General features: G+C 44.0%; 1 protein-coding gene across 2 annotated transcripts in view; it reads right to left on the bottom strand.

The window, feature by feature from the left end:
- Window positions 1-5,563: 5,563 nt before the first annotated feature.
- Window positions 5,564-18,266, bottom strand: part of ARID5B (AT-rich interaction domain 5B) — a 174,606-nt gene continuing 161,903 nt past the window's right edge. For both annotated transcript variants that reach the window (XM_059397486.1, XM_059397487.1), the window contains 2 exons: window positions 11,881-12,079; window positions 5,564-8,417 (listed from right to left, as the gene is read on the bottom strand). In XM_059397486.1, the coding sequence (XP_059253469.1) occupies window positions 6,249-8,417; window positions 11,881-12,079 (2,368 nt within the window). In that variant the 3' untranslated portion in view covers window positions 5,564-6,248. The remainder of the gene's footprint in view (window positions 8,418-11,880; window positions 12,080-18,266) is intronic.

Below are 18,266 nucleotides of genomic sequence, written 5' to 3'. Positions count from 1 at the left end.
AGTAGTAGTTGTTGTATGGATGCCTCAGGGAACAGATCACCTTGTCCTTACTCAGTTGGCCAAATGCCTAGGGTTATGGTTAACTTGATTAAAAATAGTTTGTTCTTTTAAGCAGGTTAAACAAATACTTTGGAATGTTTCTTTTTATCCCAGCACTTAGTCTAGAGATTCCAAAATTCAGGAATTCTGAATTAGCAAAGCCCAAAATAATGTGATTTATTCTACTCCCTAGGCCAGTCTTGAAGGCTTTGCTTTCTTTCACATTAGTGCTAGCCAGAGGTCACCCCTCACCCCACTCCCTACCTCCTGCCGCTATATACTTGTTGATGTAAACTATCACCCACTTCCTGGTCACTATCTGCCCTAAAACATTTGTCAACTTTGGCCACTTTCCTAGAATAAATCATTGGACATTTTCATTGCTTTTGCACTACGAGTGACATCTTTAGCAAAAGCACCCTCCTTCCCAACAGTATTTGCCAGCCAGGCCTGGTAAAAATAGATAACTTATCATGATGTTTCCTGTTGTGTATGATTCAAGTATCAGATCTATAAATGCTGAATGTGTCATAGATGGGAGAACATTTGTTTGATGTTCTCATAGCAGTTCACGTGATACAGTGAAATCCACGTGAACCAGAGCCAAGAAAAGGCAAGGCGAGCACAGGGCTGGGGTCCTACCTGGCTCTGGAGTGTTTGGATTTACAAAGGGGTGATAGCTGGCAAGAAGAGGGCAAAGCCCAGGACATGTTGCTGCAATCCTGCTGGTCCTTTCCCTGATAAGAAAAAGCATCTAGTGTCTTCTGTCAGAATAGCTGTTTCCCGCTCCCCGGCCCCAGAGTTGTGGTGACATGCCTGCTAGCAGCTTACTCTCTCCTGTCTATTTCTAGTCCATCCTGACCAGATGGTCTGTGTTGTAAAACAGGACCCCCACCAAAGTCTGTCCAACTTCTCCCCAGGCCTGATCTCTGGGACCCACTAAGAAGGGAGCACACAGAGTACTACTTTGTGAATGCCTCATTTCAACTCATAGTAAGCTGAGCCAAACCAGCGGGGAGACTAAGGCAGAGAATGAAGGGATGGATGGTCAGGACTCTATCTTCATCAGGTGTCAGAACATTCTGCTCTCCCAGCTGCTTGGCGCTGGGAGAAGCACTGGTCATTTCATTTGGGATGGTGGAGTGTAGAATATATTAGACTGCTCTCCATCTGCCTTCCCACAGAAAGCGACACTGAAAGAAATCTGAACAAGTTACCACCCTGCTTCAACCTCTTCTTAGGAAAAAGACCAAAACGTTCAGCTGGTCTGTTAGCTCTACCAATGTGGCCCCTGTAATACTCTCTCACCTTACTTCAACCTCATTCCCTGGACCTTGTAAATCATGCTTCTGTCACACAGGTATTTCTTTCCTTTCCTTTTCATTCTTCTTTCTTTCTTTCTCTCTATTTTATTTTTTTTGATTCCTGATAAGCCAAACTTGTTTCTGCCACAGGACCTTTGCACACATGGTGCCTTGTGTTTGGATTCCTCTTCTCCCAGTTTTCTCTCACCTGGTCAACTCATACTCATCCTTCACATGTCAGTTGAGTCACTACTTCCTCTTCATTTATCACTTTAGTTACCACCCTCTTCTCCCCTGGAACTAGGTCAGGGTGAGGTTTTGTATTTATATGGGTAACTACTAGATTAACTCTTTCTCATAAAATATATAAGCTCCAGAGACAATATTTGTCTTTTCCTCACCATTATATTGCCAGCTCCTAACATTATGCCTGGCAGTTGAGGTATGAACAACTCTTTGTGGGCTAAGTAGACAGTGGACTTTTGTTATCTTCCAGGAGAGGACTATGGTGTTCAAAGGAAGTCATAGACTTAAGAGCTCTGGGTTCAATTCCTGACTTTGCTGGTTTGTTGGTCATGTGATCTGGGGTGAGTTGATTTGCCCCTCTAAGCTGTAGTTTTCTCATCAGTAAAATGGGCATACCTGTATTCACATGGGGTTGTGAACACTAAAGATACTAGATGCCAGCCGGGCACCCAGCAGGCTGTCAACAAACTACAGACACCATCCTCAACATCACTGCCATCATCATCATCACTGCTGTGATCCAATTTGGAGACAAGGGGGTGGAAAGAACCCTTGTGAGGCCTCTGGACGTCTCGGGAAGAAGTAACAGATTGCTCACACCCAAAAGGAAACAGATAGTAACATTTTTTATTAAATATTACAGTGGATCAAAAAGTACAAAATATCTCTTGCCTGCTATGTGATTGGGAAACTATTGGCACGTAATACAGTATCAAAAGCAGTAATAAGTACAATTTGGAAAACATACAAAATTGAGTGTTTATAGTTTGGCTCAGCATTCTTCTGGTAGTGTTTAAACTAATGCAAAGGTTACTCAATAACCTCTCCATTGGGAAACTATGTAATATCACTGGGCCATGTTGCTATATACAAATAATCACCTTACAGAGCATAGAGGTTACGTAGCTGGAATCACCAAAAGTATACAATATTTACAACACAGGAAAGTTTAAAAAAGTATAAACAGCCAAGAGATTATGCTGCTATTTTTCAGACATATTTCAACCATGGGGAGACAAGCAGAATATCAAATACATCAACAGCCAACACTGGAATTAAGTGCTCAAGATAATCATAGCAATGGTGTGGGTCTCACCAGGGCAAACTTGTTCCCATTTCTCTTTAAAACTGGGACAAGAGTGAAACTGGACCAGATGGGACTTGGCTGACCACCACCAAATGTGACTTTATGGGACAACATGTGAAGAGAAAGAAATGGTTCTCTTTGAAGGCACACTACATAAAATATTCTTGTGGGATCACCTTGAAATTTCCATCAGACACACCAACACACTGAAATACAGTACTTGAGAATTCATGCACCAGGTCAGAAAGTTGTAAAGTCAACATTGAGTTTTAATAAACCCTTCTGTATATGCCCTGATAAACAAGTGAACTTAAGAGCTTCTAGCTAGTAAATAAATAAGTCAGTCCTGTGGCAAATATTACAAGTTCCAATCACTTACTAGAAGAATACTAAATTCTGAAACTCAGCTGGGCTGGGGTGTTTTTTTTGTTGTTGTTTTGTTTTGTTTCTTTTTTTGTTTTGTTTTGTTTTTCTGTTTTTTTTTTTTTTTTTTTGAGTTGCCAAAAGTTAAACCAGAAGTTGCACGGAAAGGTTTTTTTTTTTTTTTTTAAATATTATTTAGAATCTCCAAATCTCCAGTAAATCACGGACTTAGTGCTATTTTGAATTGCAACATTTCTTGGAAGCCACGCTCAGTAAATAGATTTATGACTCCATTGCCAATTAGATTCCACAGTTTCCTTTACTAAACTACCAATAACAATGGTTTGATTGCACAAAGAAAGGCTTGTGCAATTCCATTCAATAATAAGGCCCCTTGAACTCAAACAATGCAAACAAAGCCCTATTTAAGACTTTTTAAAATGTAGTTCTCAGCCAATGAAGAATTCAATGGTCTTTTTGAAAGATTTCCAAGATCTCTGTTCGGAGTTTTAAAACAAATAACACACTGCTTCTGTTGGGAATGTATACCCCCATTTCTCTTTATTCGTCCTGATGTTTTGCCGAGGGTATGAGCTTCCTCAGACAGAAACAGTGAGTCTCCTCTCGGAAGAGATGAGAAAAACAAAAGCTGGACTATGTTAACATTGTTTGAAAAATGGTGTGATCGAATTCCAACATGATGAAACCAGACTGAAATCATTGTAGCGGGGAAAACAAATGCCCATATTCCAAATGGATAGGTGAGCTCCACCAGGGACAGGCGGCCCCATTTCTTGGAGAAACAAACTCCTAGAGACTGTGCACGATCTAGCCCATGTCTGTTGCGGAAACCCTGGAGATTCCGTGTTCTTCCATGTCCTCTGATTCTGTGACCATTCAGTCTAGTGCAACTTTCTTCTAGGTGTCCTGGCTAGCGTTCTGCCAGCTGGAATTGAGATCTCTTTCCCCCTCTATCTTGTGCAATAGCAGGATAATCTGCACTCACACATTTATAATCTATATTCTACTAGTCTATCTATTGTTCTATTAAATATATATATATATATATGTAAATATATATATATATGTGAAATTCCACAGGAAGGTAAATAATTAATTGAAGCAAATGGAACTCTTAACACTAGATCTCTACATTCTTTTGTTTCCACCTTTGGATATTAAGTATGTTACATTGAATATTTGGCTTCATATCATGGAGACATTTCAATACAAATGCACGGCATGCATGGCTTTGTTTAAGAGCCGCAGTGTCCTTGTTTACCAGTTGTGATTATTTTGCAGTCGAGTTACCTACTTAGAAGTTGAAAATTGTCATCAATTTTCATAGAATTAAATATCTCAGAGGTAAAAGACTGGTTAACTATGGTTCTACTGTCTACTGGGAGTTTGGGGGGAGGGGAGGGTTGGCTGGGGAGTTCATCAAAGCAGTCTTATCAGCAGGGATGGGACTGGGAAAGAAAATCCACTCTCTATCGATGGACTTTTAACACGCTTAGAAAAACGCATCCACCTTGATGTTACAGCTCAGCAGCGAATGGAACAATGGGGCAAGAATGACAGTACACACTCTGCACATCTGACTGCGTGAACAACTTGACCATTTCTTCCAGTGACAAAAGAAATCGTAAGGTGGACCGTATTGCCAGGTGGTTAAAGACATGACACACGCCACCAAGTGGGCACGCATACACCCGAATCTAACGCCCCATAAACCCCAAGAAGATGACTTGCTTTTGAAATGGGTCATCCAGTATGCCAATTCTCCCCAAAGATGGGGCCTGGGAGGTTCTTCTTGGGAACAACAAGAAACCAATTCGATGAAGGCAACGTGACTACCTACTACTCAAAAGACCACGGCCCAGGGAAGGTAACTGGCGCCCGGGCCTCCAGCCGCTCCTTCTCTTCCGGATCGTCGAGCTCCATCTTCTTCCCAACCCCCTTTCCCACACTGTTTAAAGGGATCAGTGCCAACACCAATGTAAATCATTTTGGCTTCTGTTCTAATTTCTGAAATTCCTAAAATATCTGTGCAGCCCACAAATATGTCCTCTACACTCTTGTAATTCAGCGACTTGCTGCCAGTGAGGTTTTTGTTTTTATGATTCCTCTGGTATGTAGGACAGTTTCACAGCCTAGATAAGGTAAGTACAATGCTCGATATTTTCACATAACCCAATACTTCAAAGCAAAGCATTTGGCCGGTGAGCAGTGTATAAGCTCTTTCAACTATGCCATTTATGAGGAACAAAATCCTTAAGTTGCGGATCTGCAAAGGAACATTCTTTGCACTATTGTGTGCTCAACTGTTTCTTTTTCGTTTGTTCCACTAGAATCAGTTGCTTCAATTTGTAAACAATAACTTTACCACCCAAAGCTGCTCAAAATGATAAGATGTGGAAAAATTACAAACACACATCAACAACTAGGACAGTCAGTCAGCCTCAAAAACAAAACAAAACAAAACAAAACAAAGCAAAACAAAACAAAACAAAACCAAAAGACCTGCAAACAAAAGCGATACTGTTTAATTAAAAAAAGAAAAAGAAAAAAAAGACAAGAAGTAACTGGGAGAAAATGGAACTACCTGTATATAAATTAGGTGAGCAAACAGTGATACGGGTAGTTTTAAGAAGCAAATATATACAGTCATTTTAACAGTGTTTACTTCTCTGGATTGTTTAATAGTGTCAAAAGGAAAGATCTATTGAAGTTCCACTATACATTGCATTGATTGAAACTTGGAGAGTTTTAGGAAAAGAGGGGCATCCCTTGGCAAACTCTTGCCAGTCTTCCTTGCCCCTTCCTGTGAAATGCCTGCCCCCCCAACTTTTTTTTTTTTTTTTTTTTTTTCCCCGATTTTTTCTTACCATCGGAACTCAAGACGGGGTCTTCTAAATTCTTCCCGGGTACACATAACGTCCCTTCACGAGACCCTCGTGCAAAGCGAACCATGTAGGTCCAAGGGCATCTGTGTAGGAAGGGGCTCGAGACTGACCAGCCAAGGCTGGAGTCGTCCCAGAAAAATCAGGTATGTTCACCTCCCCTTGGTGGCTCCTTTGGCTGGGACTGATCTCAACCCCGGATTAGAAGAAATCCTGACTTCTAATTCTACAAACCGGCACCCCCCAGGGTTGGGAGGGAAGCTCCGTGAGCCACGCCGCAGCGCAGGAGGCCGGGCAGAGCTGGGCTTACAGTTTTGTACCAGGGTGTACGGACGACAGCTGAGAGGAAGGGAAGGCGGCTTGAGGATTTATAGCAGCTAAAGGGTAAATGCTGTTGTGCAAAAGGTCCCCATACGAACTTCCTACGGGGGTGGCCGCGGCCAAGTGTCTGTAAAGCTGCTGAGAATTTGTCGGCGATGTAAAAATCCCCCTTTGCATCACAAGCGAGTGGAAAGCCAGGGGCTGCATGAGCGGAGAAAGCACGGTCTGGTTTTTCAAGTACTGCAGAGAATGGGAGTAGCCGGCCGGGAGCCTGGAGTTGAGGCCCGAGCTGCACAGGCTCCCGGAATACAGACCTGGGAAGATGGGGGAGGAGAGCGGGAGCTTGTGGCCTTCGGACGCGGCCCCCGCGTGGCCACCGTGCGCCGCCTTGCCGCCCTCGCTCTCCGGCTCCGAGGCGGCCTTTTCCTTGCTGCAGGCCTCCTTGGCCGGGTCCAGGGGAGACACGGCCCGGGCCTTCTTCCCCGCAATCACCAGGTCCAAATCTTCCAGGCTGCGCTTGATGGGCCGCGCGGCCCCAATGTTCTGGGGGCTGGCCTTCCGCTGCAGGACGGGGTGCACCATGCCGTCGATCTTCCTGAAGTTCTCTAGTCTCACGTGGTGAGGTTTTCCCGAGCGGGAAAGCGACTCCGGGTACCTTTTTGGGGCCGACGCGGTCATGGGCGAAACCCGGCAGGCTTTGGGGTGACAGTCCCGACTCTGGCTGTTCATGACCTGGAACTGGGAGACACCTTTGTTCTCCTGGGGCCCCGGGGCCGTGTGGGCCAGGCCCAGGACCTTGCCCGTGGGTTTGTGCAGATTCTTGGGAAGGCTCAGATCCGTGGGCTGATCATCCGTGGGGGCTTCTGCCGCCGCTGCCTTCTTGTCCGGCAGGTGCAGCGACGTGAGATAATTCACGTGGAGCTTCTCTTGGTGTTTGTGGGAAGGAAAAGAGCTGTTGTCCGATTCCCTGTACATGTCCCTGCAGGGGTACTTGGATGTCTGCTCGTTGTGAAGATGGTGTTCAGTGTGTCGGTAGAGGCTGTGCAGGTGAGGAGAGGAGTAGAAGTCGGCCAGGAAGCTGGGCATGTGGGAGTGGGGGAGCGCCCTTTTCTCCAAGAGCTTCTCCTTGCCCTCCTGAATGTCTTGCTTTAGGACGTAGGAGTCAGCAAGGGGGCTAAGGTGGTGCTTGGAGAAACTGCAGCGGTGAGGATCCGATCGACCGAGCTTGTCGTGCTTAAAAATGTCACTGATGCTCTTTCTCTCCTCCGATGGCTTGCTTCTGAAACTCTGGACGTGCTGAATCACCGAAGGCCGGCTGACCGCCATGTGATCGGGACCCTGGCCATGGTGGGCCTGGGACAGACCCGAACACAGGTCATCCCTGGCCATCAGTTTCTTTTTGCTGATCAGAGGGGGTGGAGAGCCATAGGGGTAGCTGCTGGAAAGGCTGGCCCCACTCACTTGTGACAGAAGCTTCTTCTTGGCCAGCGGGGACATGATGCCGGGGTTGCCTCTTGAGTAGAGCAGAGGCGTGTAATTAAGTCCATGGTTCTCATTCATGGGCCCCGTCAGGTCTTTGTCTTTGAACATGTCAAATGACTGGACCACGAGGACCTTCGGGGTCTGCTTGAGGGCGTTGTGGATGTCATCGCTGCCCAGCTGGTCCACCTTCACGGTGCAGTTGGCAATGTAGTCCGCCATCGCGGGCAGCTTGTCATCCTCCAGCTCGCTCTGGTTGGCCAGGGGGGGCTGCGTCGTGGCGAAGCCAGGGAAGGGGGCTTCTTGGAGTTCACTGTCGGGGTTCTCTGTAAAACAGCAGGTCTGGGGGTCTTGTTTTGAGTCCACAAGAGCACTGGGGGAAGTGAGGGACTGTTTGCCAGCCCCGGAGCCCAGCGCCGGAGCCCTCTCAGGGGCCGTGGGGGCACTGGGGAGTGGAGGAGCGGGCCCCTTCTCTCCCACCTCCTCTGCTGTCTTCTCACTGTTGGCACCTTGATCTGTGTCGCTGTCCTTTTCTGGGTCTGCTCTAGACCCTAGGGGCCTCGCTGCAAAATCCTGGTAGCCTTCCATTTTCTTCTTCACATCCGCTGCCGGGAGAGGCTCAGTGACGGTCTTCTGATTTAACGTCTCTTGTTCCTTCTCTGGCTCTGATGAAACCTGATAAAATATTTCAAAAGGCAGTCAGAAGGAAGCCAAATGCATTGACACTTTTGCTATGAAACAAAATATTACACGCAGCAGTTTTTCTTGAAAACAGGCTTGTCAATCAGCTCAGGGAGTTTCTGTAAAGCTTTATTATCCCCCAACCACAGCTCTAAACAAAGAAATCTAAATTACAGAAACATTAGGGCAGAAATGCATATTTCACTCAAGTCCCTTGTGAGACACCTATCAGGAGAGCGAAGTGTTCTGTATCCTTGGCATACTATCTTATCACTCCTTGATTCTAATATATAGTTTAATTCTGAGGTTGTTTTCTTGTCAAATCAGTCAATTATCCAAATGGGTTTTAAATTACATGTTGTGCTTTATGACACTTTGGAGAAAGATTTTTTTTTTTCTTTTAAGCATCTCTCTTTCAAAAACCAACCAACCCCACGTCAACAACAACCAACAAACTTACTAGAATCCCTTGCCTTTCTCCGAGAGAGCAAATCCCAACCCAGGGCGTTCAGTACGATGCATAAAATTAGCAACGCGTAAGTGTTAATTTCTACTCAGCACCATATGACATGCAAAAAATGTTAAAATACTGGAAAATTATGCAGATGCAACACCAGCCTGTCTACCTGAGGGACAGAAGGACTCCAAGTCCTTCTAGGCTGCAGCAAACTACATTTCTATTAAAGCTAAAAATGAAGTCATCAAAATTCAGGCAGTGAGCACCGCCCCAAATACAGCTTTTCTGCTCACTGGAATACACCGTAGTCAATGAGATGGATGCTCTTTATGTGTCCGTATTGACCGAGGTTATGGGCACAATTTGACCCATTCATTGCATTATGTAGCTGTGCAAAGTTTGACCTTAGAAGGTCATTTTAACTTTCCATCTGTGACCCAGCTGGCTGACGGGCCCTTTCAAAACTGTCACTCTGTCCTGACATGTCTTAGGGAACAGTCACAAAATAGTTGAATTGAGCTGGTCTTCTCTCCCAAGCACCCCCCTGCCTCCAGCTCCACTGCATCTCATCCCTTAATCGTTGTTCTTTGTTAAAGAAAAGAAGTGTTGAACACATTAACATCTTTGGGTAAGATTGAGGATTCTGGTGGAGGGATGCATAGAAATAAACATTTTAAGGAATCATACCCTTTCAGAGATGTTTCGCCTTAAATCCGCTCGAAGATGTCCCTGTCTTTTAGGCATGTGTTAGACCTGAGAGCTTTTGCTTATTGTCTTTCTTTTCTTCCCTCCCTCTCTCCCTCCCTTCCTCTCTCTCTCTTTTGTACTAATATCTGCCTTTTCCATGACAAATATCATTTCTTGTTCCACATTAACAATCATCACTGGTCTCTTGAGCTTATGCATTACATGAAAATACAGAAAAATGAGTACGTCAAGGGAAAAAAGGCAAATTGCATTTAAATGTTAGTTTCTGATGGGGCTGTGGTTTGAAGTGAAGCTACAGGGGATACTCAGTCTCACTGAAGTTTCTGTGACCCAGGCCTTTGGTTACAGAGTTCTGTGGCTGTCACTGGAAAACAGGTTAGGGAATCTCTGAAAGCTAGGCAGAAAAAAGCAAAGGACCCCTTTTAGGCATTTTAGGATCTGCCTTGACAGGTTACACTGTGCCTTCCCACCAGGCAACTTGCAATCCAATGACCTGAAGACAGTGGGTTTGGCTGGAAGGGATTTATAAGCCCTCCTATCTCCATTGTGTTTACTGCTGTGTACTGAAAATATCAAAAATTAAAGACAATAAAAACACCAATGGCAATAACAAAATCCAAACCCCCAACGCACAGTCAACAAGAAGAAATACACCTGGTCAAACACATGGGTCTATGTTGGACGTGGGGAGCAGTTCTTACCATAAGGTCAACTTGGAGAGGGTGTGAGATTCCAAGTCGATCAGATGACCTGATCATGATACCCTTTGACCTGCCAGATACTTAAAATGCCCCGAGGCACTGGGGTCTCTAAGAAACAGGGAGCCTGAGGGTTTTCAGGGTTTCTGTGAGCCAGAGGGAGCGGCCCTCTTCTTGCTGACAGGCATCTCCCACACTGATGGGCTTCAGGGCGATGGGCGGAGGATCCCTCCCGCACCTCACAAAAACAGCAATTTCAAACTCCGTCTCCACAGTGGAGCCACTCAAAGGTCAGCTGGCCTCTGGCCTCAGTTTGTCCTCTGGTGCTTTGGCAATGCTGTACATATGGTATCTAATAGAACTCACTGATCCAAAACCCTGTAATAAATCAGCAGGCCAACAGGATAAAGGAAGAATGGAATGTGAGCCTTAACTTGGAATTTCCTTGCTTTTGGCCATTTATGTTGCAAGCTTGCAGATGTTTAGAAATCTCTCTCCATCATCTTTTTCCCCCATTTTTTTAATCACTAAAGCTTAGAATAATTATGAAACAAAAATGAAGGCAACACAAAAGTCTTTTCTTGGTATTCATAATATCTTCTTACTCAGGAGTCAGTTGGGTAGATTAATTTCTAGTTAGGAGGCTGGTGTGTGTGTGTGTGTGTGTGTGTGTGTTTTGAGCCAGTGTTTAATTAGAGAGTCTCTTATGTGTTCATTATAAACCTGATTTTTAGGGGGTGTTTAATATCAGCACCAAAATTCCCTCTGGGGTTGGATCCTAGAACATGCTGTCTCCAAATGTTGCTGCTAAGTTTTTTTTTTTTTTTTTTTTTTTTTTAATGGGCAGCAGGATTTTTTATTATTCATGTTGAAACAGAGCCCAGATCAGCCTCCATGCCTAGCTATACACTGACGAGTAATGGCTTCTACCAAAGAGCTGTGGGGGCTGTGGGTAATGGGGCTGGTTTAAAAAGGTTCAGAAACTACCTGTTAACATGAGAGATAATAATGGTTTCAGAGGAATAATTTCAAAATTCTCCTATAAATAATATGTACTTAAGATATTTCTAAGTTGGTCCCAACCCAAGGCTGGTGCACAGGGGTCAGTTATAGGAGGCAAAGGAATCTCTGAAGGTTCGAGGACAGTCCTGGAGAGACACGGCCCCTCGTGTCAACATCCCTCCTTGCTAGAACCCACAAAGCATGTTTTCCGAGGCCCACCAGCTCCTCGGATAGACTGACTCTGAAATGGCAAAGAAGCCACATTGTTCACACCAGAGTCCCGTGGCTTCACAGGGCTGAAGCTCTGGTTCCTTCTCTCGCAAAGCTGGCGTTTTCCCTCAGTTTTCCACAGGATGTTCCCCTCTTTCTAGATCCTACTCTTGGCCTATCCCATGTAATATCACGCACTGCCTTCCAGGGCCCCAATGGACCTACAGATCCGCTCTCTGGGTAACTGTGAAGCTGGGGGAGAGGGGGTGCTCTCAGTCTGGGGCTGCAGGGGCACAGGGACCCGGCTGTGGACGCAGGGCTCCGGAAGACCTGGGACAGGACGGGTCTCACAGAGGTATTTCTATGGAGGACAGCGACTCACCTCTGACGATTCCTGGGGCTTTGGGGCATTCTCTTTTTCTTTCTTGCTCTTAGGAATTTCATGTTTGATGCGTTTGGTTGCTGATACTTTTGTTTTATTCTCATGTTCCTGGGAACTGTTCTCCTGTTTCCGGGGTTTGATTGGAGGCAGGGGCTTATCTTCCTCTCCTTTAATAAACCTCTCATATGGTAGGATTAATCTGGAAGGATAGCAGAAGAGATGATCAATCATGGGAGGCAATTCCAGGAGCATCGAAGCTACTGGGTTTTAGCTTCTTTTCTCAATGCAAGCGGATTATTGAATGACTCCATCTCCAGTAACACCAGTGGATTTCTAGAAACTTATTCCACAGCTCTGGGCTCTACTTCCTCAGTCTAAAACCAGTGCCTCACAACTTAAAAACACTCCTTTGCAAGACAGCTTTCTGGTTTTGTAACTCTATATACCAAAGATACCAACGGAAGCATCCAAAGTTAACATCATCACAGCTCATGGAACCTGGCTAAGGGCCAACAACAACAACACAGCAATAATAGCCACACTCGCGATGGCTGCCATTCGTTTGCCGTTCTGCCAGCAGTGATTTATGGAGCACCTACTGAGTGCGCCGCATTCACGGCACTGAGGTGCAGCAGTGAACAAAACACTCAAAGCCCGTGACTTCATGACGATGATATCCAGGGAGGTACTGGTATGCACCAGGTTAATGTCCTCGATACACTATGTGGATTATTCCATGTAATCTTCCCATCTGTGCAGAGAGTTACTGTCATTGTTCTTACTACTACTATGACCACGACTACCATTATCGACTCCCTTTTTAAAAAAAGATTTTATTTATTTATTTGACAGACGGAGATCACAAGTAGGCAGAGAAGCAGACAGAGAGAGAGGAGGAAGCAGGCTCCCCGCTGAGTAGAGAGCCCGATGCGGAGCTCCATCGCAGGACCCTGAGACCATGACCTGAGCAGAAGGCAGAAGCTTAACGCACTGAGCCACCCAGGCACCCGTATCACTCCCTTTTTAACAGATGAGGCAGATGAGGCCCCAGAAAGGCTGAATAATTTGCCCAAGTATCACACCTTTTGTTAGAGATGGAATATGAACCTTGTTCTGCCTGCCTCTGAAGTTTATATTTTCATCCACGTCAAAGTATAGACCAAACACTGAAGATAAAGAGGCTTATGGAAGGCAAGCACAGTGGGGCTGAGAAAGCTAGCTATCTTCTCCCGAGCTCTGAGGCGGGTAAGGGATTCCAGTATGATCTCCTTTTTTGGGGTGCCAAACAAAAGAGGTCCCCGGGGAGGAGGAGGGCGGACAGACCACTCAAGCCACAAAAATCAGAGGGCTGAAAAATTCAAGCACTTCAATTATATAACTTTTAAAACAAAGTACATAAAATTGTTCTAAAAAGAGAAACATCAAACAGCTCTAGTTTTAATCTGTTTTCCCTTTGCGACATAGCTCTTGATCTGAAAGGGAAAAATAGCTGATGTAATTAAAAGGGATGGATTGCATTACAATCTCAGTTTCAACTTCAGTGATTAAAGTTTTTATAATGCATTTGGTATGATTAATGACTCACTGTGGGATTAATACAAGACTCAGCCTTACAAATATGAACTTTAATACAGCAAACATAATTTGTTTTAAATAAGACAAGTTGACTCAATGAAGAAAATGTACTTGGCTTATAAACAACATAAATCTGTTCAAATATTGGGAACCCTAATTATTTTTAAACTAAGACTTCCAGGCAGAAACTTCTTTGGTTTGGCTATCTGTTAGCGAGCCACTGAAAGTGGTTTCTAACCAAGAGATCCGCACCTCAGCTCCTTCAATACACACAACTGTACAGGTTCCCAAGTACAGACGTATCAACTTTATGATAATATTTCACCGTTTAATAAAATACCAAGTAAATGATGGGAAAACAAAATCCCAATTTACAACGTATTAGAAACAAAATTCATTTACTGAGCATGCTCGGACAAGGTATGTGCAAGGAGGCGTGAATAATAGTTTTGAGCCCTCCATCTGGCAGGGGGCCAGCCATGAAGATCAACACAGCCCATGGGGAATAGTTATCTTCAGATCCCATTACAAACTGAGTTTAAACATGTTACAGCTGCTAAAACTGGGAACTGTTCTCTCTGTGTAGACTTACTAAAATAATATATGGCTTCCCACTGTAATATTACAGTTAATGTTTATATAATAAAAAAGCATAACCAAGCAGAAGAAGAGAGAAAAAAAGCAATCTTGTTCATACTTGAATTTATCCCGACTCGTCTGTAAAGTCCCCAACGTTACCCCAATCCCTTTTATCTGCACAGTTCTGCCGGGGACTTGATCCCCTTTCAACATCGGCAGGTTGCGGATTTCTGTCTGGGAGCGAAAGGCATCGAATATTTTACATTGGAAAAAAAAATATTTTAAATAGACTTTAATGAAAACATTTTTTTTTTTTTAATTGTTGGGACAGATAGGTTTGTTTTACTTGTGTTTGGTTGCCATGGGAACCTGAGCAGCACGGAAGTCTGGGTATTCCGACGGTGGCTGTTTGTCGGGACCACCCTTGACACTGACTTCATCCCCTCATTGACACGGCGACACCTTGAGGAGACCTCCTCGCAGGAAGCACAGCCCCGTTACCTCTGAGTGTGGGGAGAGGGTTCGAGGAGGCAGAGAACTGGGTGGGAGACACCCAGCTTGGGCCCAGAGGACCCCTCACCTCCAGCTCTGACGGTTGGGGTTGGAGCTCACAGGCCCTCCAGAGGGGTGGGTGCTAAGGGGATTTGAATTTCCTCATACAGCTTTGCAGATTCAAGAAGCAGGGCAACATTTCCATTTCATCCTCCCCACCCCCCACCGCCGCCACTTTTTTCTTGCCTTTTCTTTTTCCTTTCTTTTTTTTCTTCTTCACTCAACTCAGCAGCTGGCTGGCCGACAGCAGTTAAAAAATACATTTCACTTTGCTGGTCAAAGGCCTAAAGCCAGAAGCAGGAAATGTGGAATTAAATGTTTCTTGTATCTGGAAAGAGGCATGACTAAGGTAAAACTGAATCCAAACACAAGCCTTGCTTGTTCAAGGTTTCCAGAGGGAGAGTCTATGTGAGCAAGTGAGTGAGTGTGAGAGTGTGTATGTGTGTGTGTGTGTGTGTGTGTGTGTAAAGGTCAATTGAGTGGTTCCCCCCTCCCTTCTAAATCACTGAAAGATAATTATAGTGGCTCAGGGAAAAAAGGTTCCCAAAATAAAACAAGAAAGGCAGCAGCTAAAAGGAAACAAGTAGAAATAATGACCAGCTAAGCCCTGAAGAACAGGGCACGGTCTCGCCCAGCACACAAACAATCACTGTTCATATAGTGATTTCCGTTCGGTGAGATTTTCACTGAATGTTTTTTCAGTTATCCTGTCATGGTACAACACAATTACCCCACAGGATATGATCTTATCATTTGATTATTAGAAGTTTTCACAGCGCAAGAGGACGAAAGCTATTATGGGTTTCTGAACATTTAAACGTTTAGCGTACATGTGATACCATTACAAACAGGTTAGCCAATATTAAGGTCAACATTGCCCAATGCAGGAAGCTGAGGCGGTCCGTATTGTATCAAGAATCTAGTATAATGTAACATGCCTGTGCCTTGCGGATGATTATTCCTCAAATATTTGTAGTACAACAAAGATTTAATCAGTTTCCAAACTATACAGATAAAAGCAAAAATGCACCCCTGCCCCCAAGAACTCATTACACAGGAGAAATATTTTCAATGGGCTGCAACTCTAAGAATGTGGGTTGGGTTTTAGGTGGGTGGAAGTAATGGGGAAGAGAAGCAATATATTCATTAGAAAATCCAGAGAGATTTTTACCCCTGATCTACATCTACTCTGGGAATTGAAAGCTAGGCAGATAAATGGGCCTTTATTATTATCCAGATTTCACATTTCAGATTAGCAAAATGCTTATTTACGATGCCATTAATGGCCCTGAAATAGGTAAGCCATCATGTATTAAAAAATAACATCTTTCCATAGGCATAAGATTTGTAGCAGCATGAGATTTTATTTTTCCCTAGGAATAATACAAGAATAACATTTTCCACCCCAAAGCAGAAACAGTAGGGGAGCCTTTTGCTATCACCAAGATTCTTATTAAATTCAGTCACTGTGAAAGCAAGATTTTTTTCCTTCTTCTTCTTTTTTCTTTTTTTCCCCTTTTTTAAAATAGAGACGACTCAAAATCAACCCAAGTTAAAATTAACAAATCAATAGCATTATAACCTTGATTTATTAGCATCTGAGCCACTAAATTATCATCATACAAGAAATTGCTGGTTTGAAAAGATTTCAGCTTTGTTAAATCTCAAGTTAAATAATGGTGTGCCGTCTACTCGGTTTTTAGATCTGCCTCATCTGATATTATGAAAAATTCAATACATTTCTCTACAGCAGAAGTCAGGGGTCAGCAAATCTATTACTGTAATGTAAGTAATCTGGCAACCTGCCAACTCTTTCTCCCTTTTATTATTTTTTTTTAAACACCAAGGCAGATAATTTTATATTTACAAATTCTAAAATCCTCTGGGGTCTTGCCTCTCTTTCTCAACAAAAACCAGCAGCCTCACGCTCCAGAACTGTAGATGGCACATGTCCTCATCATTTGCATTTCATACAAAAGAAGAAAAGACTCTTCATCTTTATTAGGCGGCCTTCTCCCTTCTCTCCCCATAGGCAGAGGGAAAATAATGTCAAATCGCATCTGAACGAGTAACCACTAATAATCTTCTGTATTGATTCATGCTTGCATGGAATGACGGAACTTAGGAGCCCAAACACTGAGCCAACAGCGCTCAGGAGGAGAAACGAGAATCCGTCTATTGATAGAGCTCTGCAAAACGATATTATGATACTGTCTAACACTGATTCAATTTGGGGAATTGGGGAAAGAAAGCAGGAAATTTTTAGGGTAGTAGTTGATCATCAAACTCACCTGAGTTACTCTGTAGACGCTTTAAAGGCATCAGACCTGTGAAAAAGTCTAGGCCCAAAGACCTCCTGGTGCCCTCAGAACAGAATATCTTAGGGGCAGAGGGGAAAAAAGTTGGTATGCGTGTCAGGGCAAAAATGCTACTGCTATTCTTACATGTATTAGGTTTTTTTTCACAGTCGTAGAAAAGAAATGACATATTGGTTCCACTGGGGCTTCAGACCTGATCTGATCCCAAATGAAGTCATTATACCTCCAAGTTGATTCCAGGGTTGATAAATTCTAAGGCTTGGCCAGACATTTTCCTTCTCAGCCAGAAACTGAAAATATAACTTCACTGTGAAGTGTGGGAAGCAATCTTTCACCAAATATGGAGCCAATAGAAGGTATATTTTTCTTTTTTGAAGGTGATGTATGCATACTGGTTAAGGATCCAAGAAGAAGAGAAAGTTTCTACTCCCACATATGGTTTACCTCTCAGGGTTCCAGATCATGACCAAAATGGTGGAAGAGCCTTTGGGTGACAGGGACCAAAACCAAGGTCAAGTACACAAATGTACTATGGCAGTGTACATAGAAGTGGGATGTTTCCTCAGTGGTCACAACACTCACTGAGTACAAAAGAAACTTTGTTCCTGTTCTTTTTAAAAGACAAGCTCCTCCTGAGAAAGATGTGGGTTCTGGGTAATGATCTCCTTGGTTTTATGGTGTGAGTTTCTCTAAAGCAGGAAAAAATAGTGTGCAGAGGGTGAGAAGTAAAATATCAGTAACCAAGAGAGCTGAGAAATAGATGTCCAGTACCCCCCTCGAACAGCTGAAGAGGTGAATTGAAGTCTTTGAGCATCAAACCACAGAGACAGAGTCCATGCTGACATACAGGCCACAGAGAATGAGCCTACGGCGGACTCATGTAAGCCAAGAACGTGGTGGGAGAATGCAGCACGGATTCTGTATAAAAGACTTAGCTTAGCCCATGAGCTCACCATCGTTTGTATTCTGTGTGAGATACCCAAAAGGTATGTGGCCCATTATTATCAACAATATATGGCCACGTGTCTTCAGAAGAGCTCTTTCTTGTGAAAACTACCTGCCTAACACTACTTGAGAGGCAGTAGAAGATGAATGAGAAAGTTTTTTGAAGGCACTAATTCTGAATCTTTGCCCTGGAAGTGGTGGGAGTGTAGCTTGTTGGGCCTAATGACTGACAGCTTCCTTGATGGTCCTGGAGTGCTTATAACCCTAAGCAAAGAAAGGAGGGTGGAAAAAAAAGGGATCTGGAGCTTGGCCCAAGCAAGATGGCGGCTTAACTCCTATAAAGGATAGTCAATGTGAGAAAGGTAGCTTGAGGATGGTAGGCCCCCTGAACTGGAGTTACATTGATCTATGGGATCT

Source organism: Mustela nigripes, chromosome 4, assembly GCF_022355385.1.
Source record: "Mustela nigripes isolate SB6536 chromosome 4, MUSNIG.SB6536, whole genome shotgun sequence".
Classification (NCBI taxonomy): Eukaryota; Metazoa; Chordata; class Mammalia; order Carnivora; family Mustelidae; genus Mustela; species Mustela nigripes.
This window is presented reverse-complemented; position numbering and strand designations above follow the sequence as displayed.